This window comes from Macaca nemestrina, chromosome 1 (genome assembly GCF_043159975.1).
Source record: "Macaca nemestrina isolate mMacNem1 chromosome 1, mMacNem.hap1, whole genome shotgun sequence".
Taxonomy (NCBI): domain Eukaryota; kingdom Metazoa; phylum Chordata; class Mammalia; order Primates; family Cercopithecidae; genus Macaca; species Macaca nemestrina.
This window is the reverse complement of record NC_092125.1, coordinates 23,635,488-23,661,355: the sequence shown is the minus strand read 5'-3', so window position 1 is coordinate 23,661,355 and position 25,868 is coordinate 23,635,488. Positions and strand designations below refer to the sequence as shown.

At 44.3% G+C, this 25,868-nt stretch overlaps 1 protein-coding gene across 1 annotated transcript; it reads right to left on the bottom strand.

The window, feature by feature from the left end:
* Positions 1 to 36: 36 nt before the first annotated feature.
* LOC105492962 (microsomal glutathione S-transferase 3) lies at positions 37 to 25,448 on the bottom strand. Its single transcript, XM_011760354.3, has 6 exons — positions 25,296 to 25,448; positions 5,688 to 5,811; positions 4,587 to 4,660; positions 3,660 to 3,717; positions 1,331 to 1,403; positions 37 to 304 (listed from the first exon to the last, which is right to left on the bottom strand). The coding sequence occupies exons 2-6, from the start codon at positions 5,802 to 5,804 to the stop codon at positions 168 to 170; spliced, it is 459 nt and encodes a 152-aa protein (XP_011758656.1). The 5' UTR covers positions 5,805 to 5,811; positions 25,296 to 25,448; the 3' UTR covers positions 37 to 167.
* Positions 25,449 to 25,868: the final 420 nt, after the last annotated feature.

Below are 25,868 nucleotides of genomic sequence, written 5' to 3'. Positions count from 1 at the left end.
CTGATTTCAGATACAGACTCAAACGGAAATGAGTGGTAAGAGTCAGGAGTTTTAGGTATGAGGCTGACGCCAGGTAAGTTTTTATTATATTTAGAAAAAAAAAATGTAACTGGAAATAAAGGTAAGTCATTTAAAATGAATAAGAGTTTTTAAACCCCTAAAATTCTTTAATGGCAGCATTTGGATCCACTGCCCAAGCCACTTTTAACCCAACCAAGATGCTGGAAAGCAGAGCACACGGTTGTGCCCACCAAGCCCAGGAGGGCGATGGACCCCAGGGCTCCTCGACTACGTTTGCTGGGTTCTGAAAAAGAAGAAAGAACAAGTTACCAGGAGTGCTCCAGAATTACGACGCTTTCAACATTCTCAAGTCATTCTGTCATGGCATCTGAGGTTGTACATTAGACAAACTGGCCTTAGGAGGTTAACTAACTCTTTAGCCTGAAGCTGTTGGCAAGTCAGATACCACATGCCAAGTAATGTGCCACAGTAGTATTGCCTGGATCTTAGAAAATTATGGGATAATAATTACAGCAATTTGCTCCAGGACCTTTGGAAGGAGTTGCCTCTGTTTCAAAGAAATACAGCCAAAAATGGCTTTTCCTCCTCCTTACTCAGATATAGCAGGTATAGTAATGATGAGGCTCTGGAGTTGAACTGCATGGATTTGATTCCTAGTTTACTAGTTTATGCTTAGTAGCTCTGTGACCTACAGCTTTAATCATGCTGAGTCCCAGTTTCCTAATTTGTAAAATGCAGTATCTATATTACAGAATTGTTGTAAGGTTAAATAACATATGCAAAGTTCTTATAGTGGTTGGCACATAGAAAATGCTCAATCAAAGTAAGTTTTGTTACAATTGAAAGAGTAATAAAAAGAAAAAAAAAAAAAAAGAAAACAGACCTTTTACCTAAATATCAAGTGACTTCCCCTTTTCTCGAATTCTCAAGAAGAAAAATACAGTAGCATAAGATTTTATTTTATTTTTTTGAGACAGGATCTTGCTCTGTCTCCCAGGCTGGAGTATAGTAGTGTAATCATGGCTCACAGCAGCCTGAAACTTCTGGGCTGAAGCAATCATTCCATCTCAGTCTCCCAAATAGCTGGGACTACAGGTGTGCACCACCAGATCCGGCTAATTTTTGTATTTTTTGTAGAGACAGGGTTTCACCACATTGCAGAGGCTGGTACCCAACTCCTGAGCTCAAACAATCTGCCTGCCTTGGCCTCCCAAAGTGCTGGGATTACAGGTGTAAGCCACTGTGCCTGGCCAGCATAGGATTTAAAATTTAAAATTTGTTTCCTTGGCAAATGTCAATATATACTAACCTCCTGTGTAATAGCCATAAGCATAAAGAACTCGTCCAACAATCCAGGCCAAGCCCAGGCCGGAAGCTATACGCTAAGAAAAAAGGGCTACATTAGTATTTGCCTGAAACAAACAAGCAAACCTTTATTAACATCTAGGGTTGATTACACAATACGTTAGCAAAAAGTTAGTAATTTCATGGTTTGGCTAACCACTCCCCACCCAAACTAGGTAGAATTAACTTAGTTTCAGTCAGGAAAATAAAATATCTGTGATTCTTCTATGACTGGCTTGGCTTGTGGACCTCAGAGATGAGTACTGGCCTTCTCCTAGACAGGTGGGATGGAAGGAATCCCCCCACTTGCCCTGGGCATCTTGGGGAACTTGTGCTAGAGCAAGAGAAGGACATGTGGGCCAGGCGGTCTCAGGGCAAGCCAGAAAAGGGAACTGCCCCAAAGTCAGGACTAGGGGAAATGCCGTTTTCTCAAATGGGCCTCTGAGCATGAGACTGACTGAAGACTCAGCTGCTGTTCTATGTAAAGTCAGTCACTGGCAGGGATGGGTACAGCTGGTTCTGCAGGCTACACTAGGGGTGTAGCTCCACTAGAAAGAGGGGGAGAGCTTCTTGTATTGTGAACCCCAGAATACATGGTCTTTGAGAGAAAAGTCTTCCTGTTTCCAATGCCCTTGAGCAGAGAGAATAAAAACTTAGAAGAAAAATCCATCCCTTTGGCTGCCATGCTGGGGTGACTTCTTTGGTTAAGAAAAGCAAGGAGAGAACACAGAAGAGAGCGTGTGAGAAGGCCGCCTTCCCCAGTGTCTTTCCCACTCAGCAGTGCTACTGGTAGGGAAAAGGTTACTGCATCCGGGTCTTTGTTTGTTTGAGTTGACTTTGGGTAACGTTAAATATCAACAGGAGGGTAAAACAAATGAAAACAAACGCCAGTCCCTCAAGTCACGATGTAGCAGCTCTAGCCTCTGCCGGGCCCTTCTTTACTATAATGTTGCCTAATGACTGGCAACCTAGGAACAATTGTTAGGTGCTTGTCCCCAGACTAGCTCTTATTTTTCAGAACGACCCACAAGGAATGGGGTCCAGGGATGTGAGCTAGGAATGGGGATGGAGTGGGGACACCAAATGAGGCCTAATCTAGAGACCTGGGCTATTCAGATCAGCTAGTCTAGTCACTTGCTAGGAATGGGGGTCTTGAGAGGCACCAGAAAGATACCCTTTCCTAAGAGACACAAGAGCAGTAGATGTTTCTTTGAAAAAAAATGCCTTCAAGGTCATGAGCAGTAGATGTGCCACTCTGGCAGCTTTTTAAAAAAAGTGCCAGGCATTCAGGTATGGACCAGATGGTTAGGAAAGGCTTAGCACCAGAAGTCTGAAGGGCCACCACTCTGGTCAGGACTCAATTTCAGGAGATAATCTGGCCTCGGAAAAGGGAACACTTCTGTCCAAGACAAGACCCAAATGACAATTAATTAGAGGCAGATAAACGTGCTTTATTTGGATATGTTTAAGTGCAGACTACATCTCCAGCCCACAGGGCCATCTATACCGCAGAGGCCTGCAAGGCCCTGGTGATCTGCCTCCTCACCCCTCTGCCCTCTGTTGCTGACCCTCTCCTGGCTCCACTGGCTTCTCACTGCTCACCAAACAAACCAGACAGGTGCCTGCCTCGGGCCTTGCTTGTCTTCTGGCTGGAGGTTGGGAGACACGTGCAGCACCTGCTCCCTCACCTCCTTTTACACTTGCTTAACTATCATCTCAGCAAAGCCCCCCTCCCTGACCACCCTATTCAAAATTATCCCACCCCACACCCCCTTTCCACCTTTGCTACTTTGTTTTCTTCTCTGCACTCACCACCTCCTAACACATGATGTCATTTACTTAGGTTTTGCTTTTTGTCTGCGACCACCCCATCCCCTACAACAAAAAGGCAAGCTCTACGAAACCAGGGGTCTTTGTCTCCTTTGATCACTGCTTTACCCCAGGTGGTGAGTGACAGTTTGCTGTGTGAATGAATTAATATAACAAATGAACTCTTACAGACATGAAACTTAGAACCAGACAGACCTGGGTTCAAATTCTAATCCTTCTACTCTGTAGCTCTTTGACCTCGTGAAGTTTAAATAGTATCTGAGAGGCTTTACCTTATCTGTAAAATATGAGGAAAATCCCACCTACTTTAAAGAACTCTGTAAAAAATAATTGAATAAAATCCTTTTAAATATATGGTGCCTAGACACTGAAGATATTCATTGCATGTTTATTTCCTCCTTCTGTCCCCGATAATAGCTCAGTGAACTACATCCAAACAGATGGACACCTCCTGGAAAACTTACCGGGTGGTAAACACCTCCAACAGCTAGAAAAAATAAGAAGGGAGGATACACTTCCAACCTGGAATTGACAGAAAGAAACTTTTAAAAAGTGCCCTTTTTAAGTATGCCTGTGTAGAATTGTGAATCTTTTTTTTTGTTTGTTTAGAAAAGACGGAGTCTCTCTGTCGCCCAGGCTGGAGTGCAGTGGCGCAATCTTGGCTCACTGCAACCTCTGCCTCCCGGGTTCAAGTGATTCTCGTGCCTCAGCTTCCTGAGTAGCCGGGATTACAAGTGCCTGCCACCACGCCTGGCTAAGTTTTGTAGAGATGGGGTTTTGCCATGCTGGCCAAGCTGGTCTCCAACTCCTGACCTCAAGTGATCCACCCACCTCAGCCTCCCAAAGTGCTGGGATTACAGATGTGAGCCCACCTCACCCGGCCAGCACTATGAATCTTTATATCTTCCTTGCCAAGTTAGAAGCTTGGGGTAAAATAAACATTGACTGCAGGGAGAACACCTGGTCACTAACATCCACCCTCCTTTGCTCTGGATGGGATTAGAGGTCACTTGGAACATGCTGAGTAAAAGGACCTCACATCTAACCAATGGAAGTGGAAGGTCCTGGTGAGTCACAGTGGGTTTCCTTACAGCATTCAAAACCTCTTTACTCCCCTGGGAGAGTCAACATCAGTTTAGATGGGTCATGCTGCAAAACTGTAGCAGGTAATGCAACCATGAAGACACTTTTTGAAAAGAATATCCAGAAATCCCACCATTCCAACCACTCTTCAGTTTGCTTAATAGTCAATGTGTTCACATACATAATTTGTGAAGACTTTTAATGAGGTGCCCATGATTATCACCGTCACTATGACTCAGCAGATACAGCGCACTAAGGGCTGACCCACTCTGCAGATGTCTTTGGTGCCCGGCAGGGCCGACACTCACGTGTTCTGGTGGGCTCGCTGAATGCAGTTGAAGAGGTGCCCATTTTCAGGGTCCGTGCTGTACATGGTAGGATACTGTCACAACAAAGCACATACTGATTAGATGGTCAAGAGTAGCATTCAGTGTTGCAAGTTAAAATCAACCTTAAAAATAATATATTCCAAAGTATCTTCTTTCACACCCTTGATAGATGACCAGTCGATTTCTGCTTAAATATTTGCAGTGACAAGGGTCTCACTTCTCAGACGCAGATTCAATGTTTCTATTAAATATCCAGGAATAAGAATGTATGTCTGCGCTGTAGCTGCACAAGGGAAAGAGGCAGCTTTGTGCCAAACTCTGCTTTTCATTGACGTTAAGCATCAACGGTGGATTTCAGATGCATTACAAAGATACCGTAGGGAAATAGAGCCCTCCTAAGAGTCATCAAATACCACATCCTTTTAAGATTTCCCTTAATAGAAGAACAGAAATTGAGTGTGTGAGAATCTTAATGGAAGTGTCCATTGGAAGGAAAAAAAAAAAAGAAACTAAATATAAAAACGTAAAAGAAGCTCTAGTAAGGGAGTTTAATTATTAAGTTGCGAAACAGAAACAGACATTTAAAATTGCTCACCAGGGACAACCTTAGTAATTATCCCTTGTACATCACCTAAAACTAAAGGAAGTATTTAATAGACCACCTTCCTATGTCTAAGTCCAGGCTAATCTCAACACCACATACCTCTTTTCTACTTGGAAAACAGGAAAATCATCTTACAACATCATTTTTAAAGTGGCACACCATGAAACAATGTTGCTATTTAGCCCACTGTAGAAAATACAGTGACTTCCTAGCAAATAGCTCCAGCCAAAAGTGTACTATTGGAATCCCAGCATACCTGGTCTTTCTACAGAAGAGACAAAGTCAAACAAGATGGAAACTACTCCCTAGCAGGGCCCCATCACGAAGAAGCAGAATCGCTAATAGATCCAGTCCTGAAACTGCCACTTTTCACAACTAACTCCTTGCCTCTCCCTCCATGGCTGAAAACAAGTTCTTGGCTAAGCCTGTGGCCCCCAGACAAACCTACAAGGGTACCAGCTTGTGTTCCCACTTACCTCCACTTTGTACTTCTTGCGGGCCTTGGAAACATTGATGGCTAGGTGGGCCACCATTATAAAGCTGGCAGCACCAGTTAGAAGCACAAAACCATATTCCTTAGAGAGGACAGCCATCTTGCGTCTGTGGAAGAAAGAACATGTTGGGACAGCCCCCAGCACTGTGGCTATTTCATGGTGTGAAGCCTTAGGGAGCAGGATGCTTTATTAATAGGAAATGCATAAATAGAGACCAAAAAAAAGGTGTGAGCCAATCTGATGTTTCTAAGAAGTCATCAGAGACAGTACTATATAAAATAATTTAAAAATTACTCAACTATGCAGTCTATACACAGAAAAGTATACAATCATGTATCTTTTTTTCTCTTTTGTGCCTGGGAGATTCTGATCAACATTATGAGATTTATCTACATCACTGCAGTAGTCATTGCTGTAGAAAAATATAGCCAACAAAAATCACATGATTGAAAAAATATTTAACCTGGTAAAATGCTAAAGTGTACATTACATTGGGAGGGGGGGGAGGGAGTGAGGGGAGCAGAGCTTGGTGGGGAAGAGGGATGGAGAAGGAAAGAGAGGGAGGGGAGAGAGAGAGAGGGAAGGGGAAAGGTGGAGGGGGGAGAGAGAGAGAGAGAAAAAGAAAGCAAGAAACCAAGCATCCAAAATAGTATATGCATAAGTGATTCCAAGTTTTTTGCCTTCAGGCATGGGGGACACTGTGAGGGCAGGACCCCCGAGGCCTCCCTTCGACCCTGGGGCATGTGCAGGTGCAGGAGCAGACATCTCACACAGGTAGGGGAAGGCCCAGGCTGAGTACTTTGAAAGCAGAGCATGGCTCCTGAGCCTATGAGGCTTTGGATAGCTCCTAAGAACTCAGATTGCCCAACAAATCATCACTTCAAAACTAGCCCCATGTAGAGTTCTGATGGCTGCGACTGATTTTGAAATGCATTTTAAAAGGATGATGCAAATCCATACAGCAAAGTATCAGTTGTAGATTCTAGGTGTTAGCTATACGGACAGTCAATGTCCGATTCTTTCAACTTTTCTGTATGTTTGAAATGTTTCATGGTAAAATGTTTGGAGAAAAAGCTAATCCCAGCTCATTTCCCATTGTTCAGCGTTTTTAGCTAAGTTATTGTCCTGCCCCTGGAGGAAAGGAGAGAAAGAAAGAAAGGGACTGGGCAGCAAGAACAGAACTTGGCAGGTGGGAGTGAAAACAATCCCATGGTAAATTGGTGCTGCCCCTCCAACCGCTCTGAGCTCTGACCACCAGATGGAAGAAGGGCCAGAGCATGACGGGGCCCAAAGGAGCGGGGAGCATGTTTCAAGGGATCGCTCGTGGGCTGCCTATGGTGGGCAAGGCCTCCACGAGCCCGCAGCTCCGGTGTGTGTTCTGCCTTCAGCTCCACAATTTCCATCCCTGGTAACTGCCTGGCTTCAATCCCTGCTTTTTTTTTTTTTTTTTTTTTGAGACGGAGTCTCGCTCTGTCGCCCAGGCTGGAGTGCAGTGGCGCGATGTCGGCTCACTGCAAGCTCCGCCTCCCAGGTTCACGCCATTCTCCTGCCTCAGCCTCCCGAGTAGCTGGGACTACAGGCGCCCACAACCGCACCCGGCTAATTTTTTGTATTTTTAGTAGAGACGGGGTTTCACCGTGGTCTCGATCTCCTGACCTTGTGATCCGCCCGCCTCGGCCTCCCAAAGTGCTGGGATTACAGGCGTGAGCCACCGCGCCCGGCCCAATCCCTGCTTTTAACTTAGGAGGGTTACCCTGCTCTGGAATGTATCTAATCGTCCTAGCAAACCAACCAACAAGATGGTAAATCCTTATTTTCAAAAGAGGTTAAGTAATGTTTCCAAGGTATAAAACAGACAGTGACAGACCTGGGACCCCCATTCAGATTCATTTGGTTCCAATATTCCCTTTCAGTATCACTTGAAAATTTAGAGCCAAACTGACACTGTGGTCAGAGCATCTTCCTTAAAACAGAATTTGGGTAGGCATGCAGCTCAGTTCATTAAAAGTAAGTTTCTCTTAGCTCAGCAAAATAGGCCTAACTTCCTTTTTTTTTTTTTTTTTTTTTGAGATAGAGTTTCGCTCTTGTCACCCAGGCGGGAGTGCAGTGGCATGATCTCAACTCACTGCAACCGCCATCTCCCGAATTCAAGTGATTCTCCTGCCTCAGCCTCCCGAATAGCTGGGATTACAGACGCGCGCCACCACACCCACCTAATTTTTGTATTTTTAGTAGAGACAGGGTTTCGCCATGTTGGCCAGGCTATTCTTGAACTCCTGAGCTCAGATGATCCACCCACCTCGGCCTCCCAAAATGCTGGGATTACAGGCGTGAGCCACCGCACCCAGCCTAACAGGCCTAACTTCTAAAAACCCCTCCACCTCACCATGGTTCACAATAATTCTCATCAGTTTTCCCCTCCTACAGTCTTCACTCTGAGCTGCTCTCTGAGGCAGGCCTGCTGCTCCTCCCGGGGCTGGGGGCACTCACTGCAGCGGGCTGGCTCCACAGGTCAGCAGATGCTGGCCTGTCTGGGCAGCTGCACAGAGCAAGGAGTCTCTGGCTTCCCTCCAAGCTTCCTTGTCCACATTCTCTTCCCAAGTGTAGAAAGTCAGCATGAGGAGGAAGCCACAGTAGTTAGTAAAAGAAATACAGAGTGTGAATTCCGAACACCTCTTTGAAAATAAATAAAAATGACTGAACCTCCAGCCTACCCTTAAATTCAACACATTTGGGGCAAACAGGTCATTTAAAATAAAGCTGCCACCTGGGCACGGTGGATCACACCTGTAATCCCAACAATTTGGGAGGCCAAGGTGGAAGGAACACTTTGAGGCCAGGAGTTTGAGACCAGCCTGGGCCACACAGGGAGACTCTCATGTCTACTCAGGAGGCTGAGGTGGAAGGATCGCCCGAGCCCAGGAGGCTGAGGCTGCAGTTAGCTATGATTGCATCACTGCATTGAAGCATGGGGCAACAGAGCAAGACCCTGCCTTAAAAGAAAAGGTGCCTCTGTCAGAAGCAATAAAATTTAAGGACAATAAAATTAAGCATATTTGCTTTAGGTCAAAGTTTGCAAATCAACAGAGTCAACTTTCAGACTCTAATCTTTGGACAGGATGCTGGGCTCCCTGGCTACGTGCAGGGCTACCTTGTGTCAGTCCAGCACTTTTCAGCTCACTTTTACTCTTCACAAAAATCCTGTTTGCTCCACTTGATAGAAAAGGAAATAGAGGCTCATTAAATGAGGGCAGAGCTAAGACCAGAGCAGGTTTTAGAATTCTCCCCCAAAACACTCCAGCTAGCCCAGGCAACACATTCAAATGTGGTGGCTTAGTCACTGACTTCTATTTTTCTTAATTTTAAGAGGTTAAGGTAGGTAGGTGGCAAGATAGAGAAGTGCCTCTTGCATAGATGTCACAGCAAAGCGACTGCTCTACAATCTACAGTTAGAATCTACAATTAGAAATCAATATTTACTACTGAGCCCCTCTTTTAAAGTATAAATGCCATCTGTGAGGTTAAACCTGATGGGCCTTTGCACCCTAGTGAAAGTTACTCTCCTCAGACTTTGTTAAGGTATGTATGGCGTATGAATCTGGACGAGGACAAGCAGAGCCGGGAACAGTTAGGACCTTGGAAAGGCAATGAATTCACAGTAAGGGTACCCAGCTACAGCAATGGTTTGCAGAGGATGCATACTCAGTCACAGGGACAGTGTAAGTGCCTGGGGCAGCAGCGTGCCTGTTCTCCCTGAGGGTCCCCCGCACGAGCCACAGACACATCTGCATAGGTGCAGAAGCAATGCCTGAAAAGCTGCCTGCGTGAAGGGCAGCAGCGGCCCTCCCTGACACTGCCTTGCAATCCTACCAAGTGAGGTGTCCTGCTTTATACGCCATAACAACCTTCACTTAAAACAGAGCAGGACCATGTTTGTCTGCATCTTCCATGCCAAGCACAGTGTGCACGCTCGTAGATACTTACGGAATAAATGATTTGAGCTGCAACTCCAGGTGTCTTTCAGAATGACCACCACCACACGCCCCCTCCCCTGAACACACACCCTGAGATCATCTCTATCATCTGGCACAGTGTCTGGTATAAAGTACGCACCTAACCAATTTAAGTTTCCGTGTCTTCCCTCAAAAGTATCTGCTGAAACCACGGGAGAAACTGAATGTATTTAGGAAAGACTGGCTTATGACTAATCCAGAAAGAGAAATCTTAAGAAAGAGGAATTCAGAACACAGAGAAAACTCTGTCATAGTTGCTGAAAAATTGTTAAATCTTCTCTTTCAAGGAAAGAATCAGCTGAATTAAATCAACATTCAAAAAAACCATCATTTGCTAAATCATTATTTTCTGAAGATACCAAGGCGAAGAGGCAGATATTCCCATTCCTTAGAGAGTAGCTTGTGTGTGTGTGGGTGTGCACCAGGAAGGGGATGCAGCTCAGTTCACAGTGGCCACACCCTAGGCAGCCGCAGCCACACCCTGGGTTGTGCCAGCCCCAGAGGTAGCAGATTGCTTCCAGGGACAGGGTGGAAGAACTGATAGCTGGCACCCCACTCATCTCTGGCACGAGCACTCATTTGAACTGCACACCACATTTTGCTGATTATATATCTGCTCTGTGTCACCAGAAACCCTTTTATGGACCTAACAAGATAAGGTTCTTGAGAGTGGGAACTTTGCCCTTGGCTTTCTCTTCTACATAGGGCTACAGACACAGTCCAACAGTCCTTTCTGAGTTGAACTTTAATACAGGTGTAGATGACTTTGCAATTCACTTGGTTATATCGTAGCATTTGTTAATCATTATGCAGTTTCCTGGATTAGTCACAAACCAGCAGTATAAATTAGTATTTATGAACTGAAACCTTCTACCACACACAGCCATGGGTTTCAGTGATGGACTGCATATTTAACAATGGCCCCACAAGACTGTAACGGAGCTAAAAAATTCCTGTTGCTTAGTGACATCATAGCCACTGTGCCATTGTAACATCATAGTACACTGCATCATTCACATGTTTGTGGTGATGCTGGCGTAAACAAACCTACTGCGCTGCCAGTCATATAAAAGTATAGCATGTATAATTATGTACAGCACTTAATATTTGATAATGATCATAAATAACAGTTACTGGTTTATGTAGTTACTATACTATGCTTTTTAGCATTATAATCTATTCCTTCTACTTATTACAAAAAAAAAATGTTAACTGTCAAACAGGTGCAGGCAGGTCCTCCCTGAGGCATTCCAGAAGGCCTTGTGACCATAGGAGAGGACAGCTCCACACATGGCAGGTATGTCCATGTGACCTTCCACTGGGCAAGATGTGGAGGCAGAAGATGGATACTGATGATCCTGACCCTGTATAGGCCTAGGCTAATGTGTGTGTTTGTGTCTTAATTTTTAACAAAAAAGCTTAAAAAGTAACTATGAAATAAAAAGTTTTAAAAATAGAAAAAATTTCACTTCCAATTAGAAACCTACAGACAGAGGCCATCAGCTCAAAGTCAGTACAGGCGTTCTGAACTGAATGGTGTTGCTTCTTTAAAAATAAAAAAAGTATTTAAAACATAGAAAAAAAATCTTATAGAATAAGGATATGAAGAAACAATTTTTGGCCAGGCATGGTGGCTCATGCCTGTAATCCTAGCACTTTGGGAGGCCAGGGCGGGCAGATCACTTGAGGTCAGGAGTTCAAAACCAGCCTGGCCAACATGGTGAAACCCCGTCTCTACCAAAAATATAAAAAAATTAGCCAGGCAAGGTGGTGAGCGCCTGTAATCCCAGCTAGTTGGGAGGCTGAGGCAGGAGAATTGCTTGAATCCGGGAGGTGGAGGTTGCAGTGAGCCGAGACTGCACCACTGCACTCCAGCCTGGGAGACCCAGCGAGACTCTTGTCTCAAGAAAAAAACATAACAAAACAAAAAACAAAGAAACAATTTTTATGCAGTTACAATGTGTTTGTGTTTTAATCTAAGTGTTGTCACAAAAGATTCAAAAGTTTAAAAATTATAGTAAAAAAGCTTCAGTAAGCTAAGGTTAACTTATGGAAGAAAAAAGTATTAAAAAATGAAGGTAGTGTAGCCTAAGTATACAGTGTAGGCAAGGTCTGCAGTAGTGTAGAGAAGTGCCCTAGGCCTTCACACTCACCACTCACTCACTGACTCATCCAGAGCCACTTCCAGTCTTGCAGGCTCCATTCATGGTAAGTGCCTTCTACAGGTGTACCATTTTTTGTCTTTTATACCATATTGTTACTGGATCTTTTCGAAGTTTTTAGATATGTTTAGACAAACAAATCCATACCACTATGTTACAATCGCCTATGGTATTCAGTATAGTAACATTACAGGTTTGCAGCCTAGGAGCAATAGGCCATACTATATAGCCTGGGTGTGTAGTAGGTTATACTGTCTAGGTCTGTGTGAATACACTGTACGACGTTCCCACAATGACAAAATCATCTTTCTCAGAACATATCTCCATCATGAGTGAACACATAACTGTAGTTAAAAGTACCTAGCTTTCCTCTTCTACACTGTTGGGGGAAGCATAAGATAGAACCATCTAGAGGATAGCCTGGCAATAGGTAATTTTTTTTTTTTTTTTTTTTTTTTAAGACAGGGTCTGTGTTGCCAAGGCTGGAGTGTGGTGGTGCTATCACAGCTCACTGCAGCCTTGATCTTCTGGGCTCAGGTGATCCTCCCAACTCAGCCTCCCAAGTAGCTGGAGCTACAGGCACACATTGACATGCCCAGCTAATTTCTGTATTTTTAAATTTTATTTAATTTTAATTTTATTTATTTGAGACAGTCTCGCTGTGTCGGCCAGGTTGAAGTGCAGTGGCGCAATCTCAGCTAACTGCAGTCTCTGCCTCCCAGATTCAATCAATTCTCATGCCTCATCCTCCCAAATAGTTGGGATCACAGGCACCTGCCACCACACCTGGCTAATTTTTTTATTTTTTAGTGGAGACGGAGGTTTTGCCGTGTTGGCCAGGCTGGTCTCAAACTCCTGGCCTCAAGTGATACGGCTGCCTCAGCCTCTCAAAGTGCTGGGATTACAGATGTGAGCCATCAGGCCCAGCCTATATATATTTTTTCTTTCTTTCTTTTTTTTTTTTTTTTTTAAGAGATAGGATCTTCCTATGTTGCTTAGGCTGGTCTCGAACTCCTGGGCTCAAGTGATTCTCCCATCTCAGCCTCCCAGAATGCTGGGAATACAGGCATGAGCCACAGCACTTGGCCAGTAATATTCTTTTTAATATTCATATTCTTTGGCCCATTAATCCTACTAGAAATCTATCCTGAGGTAACAATCAGAAATGCAAACAAATTTGGTTCAAAGATACTTACTTCAGCAATATTTATGATGGCAAAACCAGAAATACTACATATGTCCAATAATAGAGGGCCAGGTAAATAAATAATATACCTGTTAAACAGAACATTATACAACTGTTAAAAGTGGTGTGTACAAATATTAAAGAGGTTAAAACAGGCTCAATATACAGCAGGTTAAGTGGGGAAAAAAGAAAAGTCTACGTAGAATAATCTTGGTTTTCTTAATAACGGAAAAAAATTAAGAAGTTTAAAACTCATAAGCATAGTTATTTCTAGATGGCTAGATTATAGATTTTCTTTGTAATTTTCTGTAATTTTCAAAATGAGCAAATACGTATTTTTAAAAATTATATAAAGAGTGGCTTGACAATAATTATTCATTGAGAAGACAGAGGAACAGGCAGTTTGGAATGATGGAACCGAAAGATCAGACCTGACTTCTGGCTTGAGTTCCGCCACTTATCTGCTAAGTGCAGTTCACGAGACAGCTTTGCAGTTGAATACAGTTTTGGAATCAAACTGTCTGCATTCAGAACCTGGTTCTCATATTTCCTAGCTAAGTGTCCTTGGGAATATTACTCAACACCTTTCAGCAGCCTCAGTTTCCTCACTTGTTAAATGGAGATAATAATATAACCTTGAAAGGTTGGTGAGAGGATCAGATGGACATACTGTCTATATATAAACATTCATCATGATGCCTGACATATAGGAAGGACTCAGTAAATGTTATATATAATGTTACGTTACATATGTTAATGTTTGGTTAACTGTCTTTGACCTGCTCAATGGAGATGTTTGGCTAAATGATAATGAATATACATTTTATAATTTACAACTGCCATTTTAAAATAGCAAAGCTTAGAACCACATATATCCTCCTCCTTTTCTGAACTCTCAGCAGCCGGCCATGTCAAAATATATACTATTATGGGAAAGGCAGAAGCAGCCAGAAGGAAGCAGGATTTTAGCACTGACTATGGACATCCAGAAACTGCAGTCATTCAAACCCTTGCTGCAGCCAGACACTGCTCAGCACTGCATGAGGGTGACTGTGCATTCATTTACTTATTCCGGGTTACTGAGTGCCCACTATGCGCCACTCACTGGGCTACTGCTGGAGACCAACAGGGCAGAGGTTGGTTCTTTATGACACTCATTTTCTAGCAGGGGACACAGGCAAATAAGTAAACAAGTACCCAATTCCAGATTTTTCCCTACCTAGCAATGATCACAAACGAGGTATAACACAATAAACAAAAACAAAATAAATGGGTAGGGAAAGACAGAAATGGGATGAAAGAGTTTCTACTCTCACTTTCCTTATTAGCAATTGCAGAGGTAGCCACTCCTAGTTAACTGTTTGTTGGCAGTCTTAAGTCAAAATAGATCAGTCAATAGAACATTAAAGATTTAAAAGGAATTTGAATTATCTATTTTTTTTTTAATTAGAAAGTTTTTGTCACTTACTTAAGAGTAGAGATCCTAAATGTTTTTACTCCTAGTGGACTTCAATACTGTTTTACGATTCATCTTTTCCTTGGGAAATCTACAAGACTAGAGATAGGAGGAATTGAGGAGTCAGACAGACCTGTACTCATACATCACCTCTGCAAGCTTTAGGATGTATCTAATTTCTCTACAAAACAGGGAAAATACTACCCACTTATATCACAGTGTGGTTTGCAGAATTAAATTCGATAAACTAGATATGTACCTGGTATAAACAATAAATGTTGGTCCAAATATGAAGAAATAAATACTGGTAAGTGTACATGTCTGTCCACTTGTATGTAACAGTTCCTGAATGAGGAGATACTGGTTTTTCTACAAATCAGTTGTATGCTCTTACACATTTGTTCTGATTTTGTTTAAAATAATTCAAATTTGGCAAAAGGCTGGTCTAATCAGATTGCAAAACAGAGTTTCCTACCATAGACAGCATAATGAATCAAAGAACACTTAATTCATTTGTTCAACCAGAACATCATGCACTTGCTATCTATGCCAGGAACTGCTGAGGGGTGGGGATGCAGCAGTGAACAAGAAAGGGTCCTGCCCTCAAGGCCCTGACCTTCGAATGATGACAGGAGACTGACAACAAACATGCAAACAAAAGACAGCTTCAGAGAGTTTTTTTTGAGACGGAGTCTCGCTCTGTCGCCCAGGCTGGAGTGCAGTGGCGTGATCTTGGCTCACTGCAACCTCTGCCCCTCCAGGTTTAAGCAATTCTCTGCCTCAGCCTCCTGAGTAGCTGGGATTACAGGCGTGTGCCACCATGCCTGGCTAATTTTTTTGTATTTTTAGTAGAGACGGGGTTTCACCATCTTGGCCAGGCTGGTCTTGAACTCCTGACCTCGTGATCCACCCACCTCAGCCTCCCAAAGTGCTGGGATTACAGGCATGAACCACCGCGCCCGGCCAGGAATTCTTTTTTTGTTTTGAGACAAAGTTTTGCTCTTTTGCCCAGGCTGGAGTGAAGTGGCATGATCTTGGCTCACTGCAACCTCCGCCCCCTGGGTTCAAGTGATTTTCCTTCCTCAGCCTCCTGAGTAGCAGGGATTACAGGCGCCCACCAACACGCCTGGCTAATTTTTGTATTTTTAGTAGAGACAGGGTTTCACCACATAGGCCAGGCTGGTCTCGAACTCCTGACCTCAGGTGATCCACCCGCCTCAGCCTCCCAAAGTGCTAGGATTACAGGCACCTGGCCAAGAGTGGGAACTCTTCTGGGGAAAACACACGGCAATGGCGTAGAGACTGGGCAGGGTTGTTTCATCAGGATCCCGGCTGGGAAGGCCTCCTTTGTGTGGCAATGAATATAGTATACCTCTCCAAATGGGCTATGTGTTCTTTGAGGACAGAGAGCACGTCTCCTTGCTTATATTTTTTATAGCAACTTGCATGAAGACAGAAACTCAATAGAGTGCTGCTGTTCTATATCCTAGATCAGTGGTTCTCAAACTTCAGTGGCATTAAAATCACCTGGAGAGTTTGTTAAACCATACCTCGGTCCCAGAGTTTCCGGTTCAGTCATGTTAGGTGGGGCCTGTGTATTTTCATATCTAACTAGTTCCTAGGTGATGCTGATGATGCTGGTCAAGGACCACATTTTAAGAACCACTGTTCTGAGCAAAAACAAAATCTGCAGGAGGTGGTGACTCTATCTGATTCAAAACCACAGTCATAGTTTTCTCTTGGTAGTCTATATTCTACCACTATCTTTGGAGGCTCCTGAGGTGCTCCTTCTGCACCACCCCTGAGAGCAGAACGAGACGATGAGATCAGAGGCTGTTGTGAAGAGCAAGCTCCAGCTAAGCTCTTCACAATTACACACTAACAGTGTGCCCAGCAGAAGACTGATTTCTTCTTTCAGCTTTAACAGAGGCTCGAGACAACAAAGCAAGTATGTAAGCCAGCTCAGTATCTTCAGAGTCTCTATCCTGTGACCACCACTGGGTTCCCAGATCTCACTTCATGGTCATGGTCACTCACCAGATCAGATTTTCCCATAGTCAAATATTTAAGTCAGAGTTCTAGGTTCTCCATCTTTCAAAAGTAATGCTCATTATGCTACAGAATGACCTCTCTGGGATCATCACTTCTAATACCATGGATCAGGCACACCTCAACTTCTGAACGATCAGAAACACGACTTTAAATGAAAGGCCTATTTAATGAATCAGTGGGACTTGCAACCAACTTCTCAAGGAATTTTTCATCCCATCTGGCAGAAATAGCAAAACTGAAAATATCGCTGCTACATACGTAACACCTAACTATAAGACCTGGTACCCATAGAGTGCTGCTTTTTTTGTTTTTTCTTTTTTTGTTTTTTTTTTTTTGAGACAGGGTCTCACTCTGTCACCCAGGCTGGTGTGCAGCGGCATGATCTCAGCTCACTGCAGCCTCTGCCTCCCGGGTTCAAGCAATTCTCATGCGTCAACCTCCAGAGTAGCTGAGATCACAAGCTCATGTCACCACACCTGGCTAATTTTTGTATTTTTAATAGAGACGGGGTTTTGCCACATTGGCCAGGCTGGTCTCGAACTCCTGACCTCAAGCAGTCCACCTGCCTCAGCCTCCCAAAGTGCTGGGCTTACAGGCATGGGCTACTGTGCCAGGCCTAGAGTGCTTCTTTTACGGCAGGCACTGTAATAGAGTTTAGATAAATTAACGCTTTCCATCCTTACACAATCCCATATGGTAGTTACTATTATCATCCCCATTCTACAGATGAGGAAACTGAGGCAAAGAGAAGGTCAACAATTTGCCTAAGGTCCCACAGCTGGTGAGTGCACAGCTGGGGTCTGAATGCAGGCAGACTGATGCCAGTGTCCATGCTTGTTGCAACTAACACACTGCTGGGTTTGTCCCTTACTCAGAAGTTAAATCACCTCTTCCCTCAGCATGGGAAGCACTGAGGGTAAGCCCTCCGCAACGTTCAATGGAAGGCAATTGAATCCTGCAGCACCCTGGGCTTCTACTCTAGGAGCAAAGGGAAAGAAACAGAGTCAGGGCACAAAAGCATAGGGGAGGGAGAGACAGATCCACTATCTTTGGAATACTTTACATATAGGATCATACCATCTGCAAAGAGAGACAGTTTTACTTCTTCCTTTCCAATGTGGATGTCTTTTATTTTTTTTCTTGACTGATTGCCCGGGTTAGGGGCAATGCAATGTTGAATACCAGTGTCAAGTGCCGACATCCTTGCCTTGTTCCTCAGCTTAGGGGGAAGTATTTGTGTCTCACCTTAAAGTATGTTATTAGTGGGTGGTTTCCACAGATGCCCCTTTTAAGAACACTTTAGAAACCTAATTTATTTCTCTAATGTGGGCTTTTTTTTTTTTTTTTTTTTTTTGAGACAGAGTATCTCTCTGTCCCACAGGCTGGAGTGCAGTGGCACGATCTTGGCTCACTGCAACCTCCACCTCCCGCGTTCAAGTGATTCTCCTGCCTCAGCCTCCTAAGTAGCTGAGATTACAGACATACACCACCACGTCCAGCTAATTTTTGTATTTTAGTAGAGATGGGGTTTCGCCATGTTGGCCAGGCTGGTCTTGAACTCCTGACCTCAGGTGATCCACGCTCCTTGGCCTCCCAAAGTGCTGGGATTACAGGCATGAGCCACTGTGCCTGGCTGGGTTTTTGTTTTGTGTTTTGAGACAGGGTCCCCCTCTGTCATCTGGGCTGGAGTGGAAGTGGCACAATCAGGGCTCACTGCAGCCTTGACCTATGGACTCAAGTAATCCTCCTGCCTCAAAGTAGCTGAGATTACAGGTGTGTGCCACCATGCCCAGCTAATTTTTTGTATTTTTAGTACAGACGGGGTTTCACTATGTTGGCTAGGCTGGTCTCGAACTCCTGAGCTCAAGCAATTTGCCTGCCTCAGCCTCCCAAAGTGCTGGGATAATAGGCATGAGCCACTGTTCCTGGTCCTATGATGTTTTAAAAACACAGCAGCACTTCTATTTGTAACTTTTAAATTTATCAGTGTATTACTTGCCAAACATGATTGTTTTGGAGGACATTATCAAGTTAGGGGAAGACAAGTAGGAATAGTATTTTGAAGCAAGCAGGGTATAGGACATGGGGGGCAGCAGAAAAGCCCCAGGCCATGGTGGGTTTTCAGGGGTAGATTAGGAAACTAATATGCCCTGGTAAGCAGCAGGGCCCCGAGGTCTGTGGGTGGCAGAATAGCACTCAGGGCAAAAACTTTTCAGTGTAGCCAGAGTCAGTAGATGCCCAATGGGTTTTAAGTAAGCTACAACACACTCTTGAAGTTTCAGTTTCGGAGTGCTCAAACTTGGGCTTAAGATGAGGCAGTGTTGGTCTAACTCCTAAAACATATGCTTCATTCCAGCATTTGAGTTAGCAACACAGGGGTTCATTATGACATCTGGCTAAGATACTTAGCTCTAGAAATTTTACCGACAGAGTTTCCTGGGAACATAGCTATTCTAATACCAAAACTTTGCTCAACCTTTCCTCTTATTCTTGCTTCTGCCACCATTTGCCATGTCTCACTGGGGCAGGGTTCCTTTGGTTACAAGGCTTACCCAGAAAGCTTCCTGAACTACATCCAATAGAACACTCCTGGGGTAAAGTTCTCCTTCGCTACTCTCCAAATTCCTCTTGGCTGCCCACCAGAAATTCCCCAGCATACAATCAGTATTCCACAAACAAAAGGCACGTTTTATGGATTTGGGTACTTGCCTCAAATAATTTACCACTTCTGAGCCATGAAGTGACACTACCTTTTATTTTACTAAATGACAATGAGATTCTTAAGGGAGAGAAGATTATGTCTTTCAGCTCTCTCTCTTTGCTCCCAAATAAATAAAATCCAGCTTCGACAATGGTAGTCCCTACTTCTGTGTATGATATTGCTCTCCTCAAATTGTACTGCAATTTCTCAACTGCTCTTTTTTTTTCTTTTTAATGTATCCAGGGATGGGACAATGACAAAGCATTCACAGATTAACTTGAAGCCATTCTTCAATGTTTCATTCAAATCCTTATTTGGCTGCCTGTGCTATTCCAATCTTCCTTACACAGCAAAAATCAACATTTTGATGAGAGTAACACACAAGGATGGTCACATAAAGGGCTAGTCTGTTCATACCAAATGGACTTCCCTGAGTCCCAAACACCAGACGGTAGCTTGGAACACTCTGAGGTGGTACTGAGGGTCCACTTGGCTCGCTTAAAGCTCCCCTGGCTAGTTGTCCAGCCTAACTTCTGCATCCAGATGTTTCCACGAAGGAACAGGCCTCAAAATGATCTCCAGCCAGGGCAGCTGACCCTCCACACAATGCTCAATGGAGCTCATACAATGCTCAGTGGAGAAATTAAAGAGCCTAGAGGGAAGTAACATAAAAACTCTTTTTTTTTTTTTTTTTGAGACGGAGTCTCACTCTGTTGCCCAGGCTGGAGTTCAGTGGTGCCACCTCAACTCACTGCAACCTCTGCCTCCCAGGTTCAAATGATTCTCCTGCCTCAGCCTCCCAAGTAGCTGGAACTACAGGTGTGTGCTACCACGCCCTGGTTAATTTTTGTATTTTTAGTAGAGATGGGTTTGTTGTACAATGTTGACCAGACTGCTCTCGAACTCCTGACCTTAGGTGATCCACCCACCTTGGCTTCTCAAAGTGCTGGGATTATAGGCATAAGCCACCACGCCTGGCCCAGAAAAGCAATCCTCTTGATCATTACACAATGTATATACATGCTAAAACATCACACTGTACCTCATGAATATGTCCGATATTATATGTCTATTAGAAACAAAGTAAAACTTAAGCTGGGTGCAGTAGTGCATGCCTGTAATCCCAGCTACTTGGCAGGCTCAGGTGGGAGGGCTGCTTCAGCCCAGGAGTTTGAGACTAGCCTGGGCAACATGGCGAAACCCCACCTCAAAATGACAACACACACACCCACACACAAGAATTTTAAAAATGTAATGATCTGTTTCTATGATAGGAGAGAAAAGGAGAGTCATGGGATTTCTTTGGGTTCAGACTACATTTTCAGAATGCTAGTTCCAGTTCACTTCTACATTAGACAGATGCTAAAATCTGTTTCAGCATCCAACCTTCACATGACAGCCAGATTAAATTACACTTAAAAGAAGGAATAGAAACCTAGGTAATGAAAAGTAACTATCCCCCTACAATTGCATTGCATATTCAGTAGATTGTTCCCTAAGGGCTAAAAAAAACTTGAACAGAAATCATATTATTTATCCAGCACTTGATTTCTGGTTCAAGTGAGGCAAATAGCAGCAAGCGAGTCATAGACTGGGTCTTTCCCAGTACCTCATAGTCCATGGTCTTCAATATTCATCAATGTTGCTGTCGGAATATTTGGAGAGTGGAAGCTAACTCTATGTTAGGTAGATGGAAGATCTGTCCCTTTAAGAGATAAATGTGTTATAATCCAAATATATTCAACTGTATAGTTAAATAGCCGTAGTTTGACCATATAAAATATTCAAGTTTCAGATGTCATTTTTAGTCCAACACTTTGGTAAACTGTTGGTACTGAAAACAATTGCTTAATACATGGCTGCACTGGCTGGGAGTGGGGGAGGGAAGATCAGCAGGACGCTCAAGTTCCAGTGAATGGTTCCTGGTTATAGAGCACAAGCTTGCACTCATACAAACTCTGTTAAAACTCTGTTAAAGCCAAATAAGCAAATTACCTGCTTTCTGCTTCTCTGCAGTGTGCCTTCTGTGTAATAAGGCACTAAACACACATGCTTGAATGGAACTGAAATCTCCTCTGAGAAAAAAACTGGTAATTCTGTTCTTCAGGAATCTAAGAATACCAGATTTATAACAAGACAGAATAAATCCCAGGTTCCCCTGCAGGTGTGAGGACAAACTTTCCCAGATTCTTGACACAGAAGGTTCTATGGGAGACACCTAACCTATAAGCCCTGGTTTGCTAGACCCTTTGGAGCTGAGCTTCCCAAGAGATATGATCCCAGGGACAGTCCACTGGATGTTTCCCATGGTCTGCAGGCAGCAACTTCAGAGGGCAGGGAGGGGAATGGGGAGAAGCCATGGGATACAGAAAGAAAAATAAAGACAACATCTCATAATGCATTAAATGAAGCTGACATGATAAATTCAATGTAGGACAAAGCATTTTACATAAATGGGATGCTTGCCTCAAGTCCATAGCTATCATCTTCAGTATTTTCTCAGAATGATTCCTTCCCTTATTCATCCTTTACTAAATGCCATGTACCACTCAAGGGGCAGGGCTACTAAGAGGATGATCAAGACTGAGAAGGAAGGTCCTGAGTCTAGAATACACAGTTGAAAGTGGGAGGGAGGGAGAGAGGGAGAGAGAGAGTGCATGATTGAGAACGCCAGTGAGCATGTGGTCAGGGAAGACAAAAACACAGGAGGACCATAAAACATGAGGGTAACATTGTGATAAAGGATCTGAAGAGGAAAAAGTGATACGTGAGAGAGAACACAGGTAAAGAAAACAGCAAGAGCAGAGACTTTGAGACAGAAAAAGGTTTGACTTGTATGAAGAAGAGAAAGAAGTCCAGTGTGTCTGAAGGGTAGTGATATAGACTCAAGGAAGAAAAGTACGAGAAATCAATTATTATTACTTATTACCACCATGCACATTATTTAGTATGGGGCAAACCCTGTTGTAAGCAGTTCATCAATATTAACTCATTTAGATCCTCACAGCATCCCTATGATATTACTCCCATTTTGCACATGAAGAAACTCAGTATCAGAAAGATGAAGTGACCTGCTCAAGGTCACACAGTGAACACAGAGCACAGTCAGATCCCCACACCCCCAAGCAGTCTGGCTCATTTGTGCTCTCAGCCTTTTGCTCTATTGTCTCTCAGTGAGGTTGAAAAGCATGCTTGACCACACCTGACATCTTCTGAATCATTTCTACCTCCCCAGACCCTCTCCTGAGTACAAAATACATTAACAGGAAGAGAGAGCAAATAATTAACTTCAATTTTGCCACTGATTAAAGCCCGAGATGTTTCTAATTGGAAAGAGAAAAAAAAAAAAAAACACTTTGGGAAAGGTACAAACAAGGAACATTTTCTTTTTAATGAGTGTCAGCACCGCAGTATGACAAAAGAAGTAGAGATTACGGGAAGGAAAAAACGTCCCCCAATCTTTCAGGCATATAGGTTTGCAAGAGCAAAGTAACACAGAAACTGGCACTTCATTTATATATCATGATTCCCATATAGCTGTCCCTTAACTGGCATTACACAGGAACCAACAGTCATTGAGAAACTAAGCTATGATTTCCAGAAGGAAAAAAACATCTCGAATGAGTCACATTGACACCACTTGGTAATTTTCTATGACAAGAAATGCAGGCAGACTGTAGTTAATTTGTAGCAGCTGCTGAATGCCTGTTAGGGTACCAACCACTCCAAAGGAAGGAACCACCTAGGCTGCTGGCTTTTGCCTGAAACAGGGGTTCGACCATTTCAGGCCTGTCTACAATTAGAATGAAGCTGTGGTACAACCGCTCACATTGCTTGCTTATTTATTTATTTATAAAATAAAATTTCACTTATTTTTAAAGGGTGGAATAAGACAACTAAATCTTAGAACGCAAGTTCCAGTTAATGAACAGATCAACACTAGAAAGAAGTCAGAGGGGAACAGCAAGATCTATGATTCTAAAGAATAAAATCCTTACAGGCATTTGCAAATGCATTTGAAAGATAGTACAATTTTCCTGTTGCCTAATTAGTGTTTCTCCTCAGAGACAGGTAAGTAGGTAAGCACTGTAAGAGAGAGTGAGGGAAACTCAGGAATTTTATTTTACATAGCGATAATCTACCTGCTGCTAACTGCTAAATTCTTTTTATTCAGGAAGATGGTAAGCTTTCAGTAGCATTAATAAATTGAGTTGCAAAAACAGTAGCAGTATATTCTTCGAAACAAATACTGCTTTAAAATGCTAAATGGTCCGTGGTCAATTGTGGTCGGTAACGGTGTTCTAAATATAGATTCAGAAGATTTAAGTATAAACATAGGGCACAATATGTTTAACTACAGATAGATGTGCAGTAGGCACTAAATTGCTTTTGACAGATTGATTTGACATCCACCTCATTCCAGACTGCTCCAGGGGCTTTTCAGCTTTTCCCTGAATAGTGGGTACAGCCCTTCTTTCCTGTACGTTCCTTCTCAGGGCTAACCTCCAGGCGAGGAGGTAGGTTCTCTTCCAGGATTGTGTCTTTTCAGAACTCTAAGCCAACAGGAGGAAATCTAAATAAAGGGGAAGGCTGCCCTTCTCCAGTTTTGTTCCTTAATCTAAGGAGGCCCCTGTAGCGCAGTTTCTGTGGTTGGCGACAGTCTCCCTGCCGATTTATATATAGTAACATTGGTTAAAAAAAAAATCACTTGACAAAGTTTTCTATTTCCGTAACATTGTGTCAGGAGGGAAGCTTAACGGAAAGTCTTCCCGGGATGAAAGTATTTGTTTCTATTTTATATGTTAAACTCCTTAAATTCATCTCCTAGGGAAATAAGCATTCTTGATCTGACTCAAGGTGCTCTCTGAATTCACTGAAATAAAATATAGCCTGTAACTCTGGCCAATAACCTTGGGTGCCACCCAGAACTGCAGGCTGCAGGTGATCTACAGATTTCCCAAGACAAGCCCTGGCTGCAGCTCCTACCCGTGAGCAATCTAAAATCTGCAGCAATTCCGCAGGACCACACCTAGGCCCACAGCACATATCTGCAAAGCCGGAAGCGCCTTCCCCTCCAGGGCACCTCCTGTCCCCAGTGAAGGAATTAAAGTTCTAACCCCTGCCTCTCCTACTCATCCTAATCTCTGCTTTTCCTTTACCTCCTTTCCCACACTCACTTGCCCCCGACGCTACAATGTAGCTTGTAAACTCGTGACTCTCAAGGAAAGTATCAGCAGAAGCCACAACTTCGGGGAATGACTCACTAAGGAGTCTCCAGCGCCTTCCACCGCCCTGCAACTGCCCCACTACTGCAGCCCTGAGGCTCAGTGCTGCCAACCCAGATAAGGAGGGGCATTTTCTGAAATCCAAGGAAGAACCTGAAGAGTCCCCCACCCGCCCAGAGGCGTCTCTTGCTCTAAGTCAGCGGTAGGAAATGACCCCCTTTCCAATACAAATGGACAGACGATTCTAAGAGGCAGGAGGAAAACAAACACAATTCCCTCAGAGGCTCTCCCGACCGTCCCTAGCAACACATCCCCATCCGCAGCGAGTGCAGCGCTCACAGGCCACTTCTGAAACCAGTGTTACTGATCAGGCCTGCACAACCACTCCCCCTGCAGTGTCCCGCTCGCTTATCTTCTGCGCCGGAGCAGCAGAGGGCAAGGTCGGGTGGTCTCCGGAAGGTAGAAAGAAGGGGCTCTCAGACTGCACAGCCCGGGGAGAGGAAAGGAAGGAATTGAGGAAGGGATGACCTTGAGAATTTTCCTGAATTACAGATAAATAGGTCGGGCCTCGCTTAGAAGCTCCCAACCCACTCCACCAGGGAGAATATGCAAGGCAAGAGGAGAGCAAAGGGGGTGGAAATTCAGATCGCTAATCTACTGATAAGGGTGGGGGGAGGTTAGAGACAGCGGGTCTCTATTCAGCTCGGAGAGGCTGAAATGGGAGTGCCCTGCGCAAAGGCTGAAACACCGCCGGCGGCCCAGTGCTCGTAGCTGCCCGCAGGTGCTAGCACTCACCTGGATCACCTTCGAACGGCTGGTGCAGACCAAAACTGCGCAGCGCAGTGTGGGTGCGGCGCCCTCGCCTGGGGCGGCGCTAGATGGGGCCAGAAGCAGGTCCCGCCCCAGCTGGCCAGCGCGCGGCCACGCCCCCAAGGCGGGGCTCCCAGCGCTGGCGCGCGCTCTCTAAGTTGCCGACTTCGGGCCACTGGTTGGGAGGTGGACGTTGCATTTTCTTCCTGCTCATGGTGGCCCAGAGATTTACTCCTCCCATTCTCAAATACATATATCCACTATCCCCAGTGCCTTCGTGGCCGTCTTCCTACACTGTCCCAGCCAGGTCATACCTCCCGGATTGGGTTTGCACAACAGTGGGACGTGAATAATTTATCCCCAGCAGAGCCACCGTAGCGGTTTTAGGCTCTCTGCGGTAAGGGCGAAGCACGGCCATGCATGGCGCGTGCGCGAAAGTAGCCGCGCCCCAATTGGTGTGTCCCGGAGGCGCGTAGCTGGGGCGTGGGAGACGCTGGGTGTCCCAGGTTGCAACACTCCCGACGTGAATGGATGTAGCGCTGTTAGCGCCTTTTTGTT

Excerpts from the sequence above, each read along its gene's own strand:
- LOC105492962 (XM_011760354.3), bottom strand. The coding sequence starts at position 5,804 with ATGGCTGTCCTCTCTAAGGAATATGGTTTTGTGCTTCTAACTGGTGCT. Across the intron at positions 4,661-5,687 it reads GCAAGAAGTACAAAGTGGAG|TATCCTACCATGTACAGCAC; the intron begins GTAAGTGGGAAC and ends TTGTTGTGACAG. Across the intron at positions 305-1,330 it reads TTATGGCTATTACACAGGAG|AACCCAGCAAACGTAGTCGA; the intron begins GTTAGTATATAT and ends CTTCTTTTTCAG.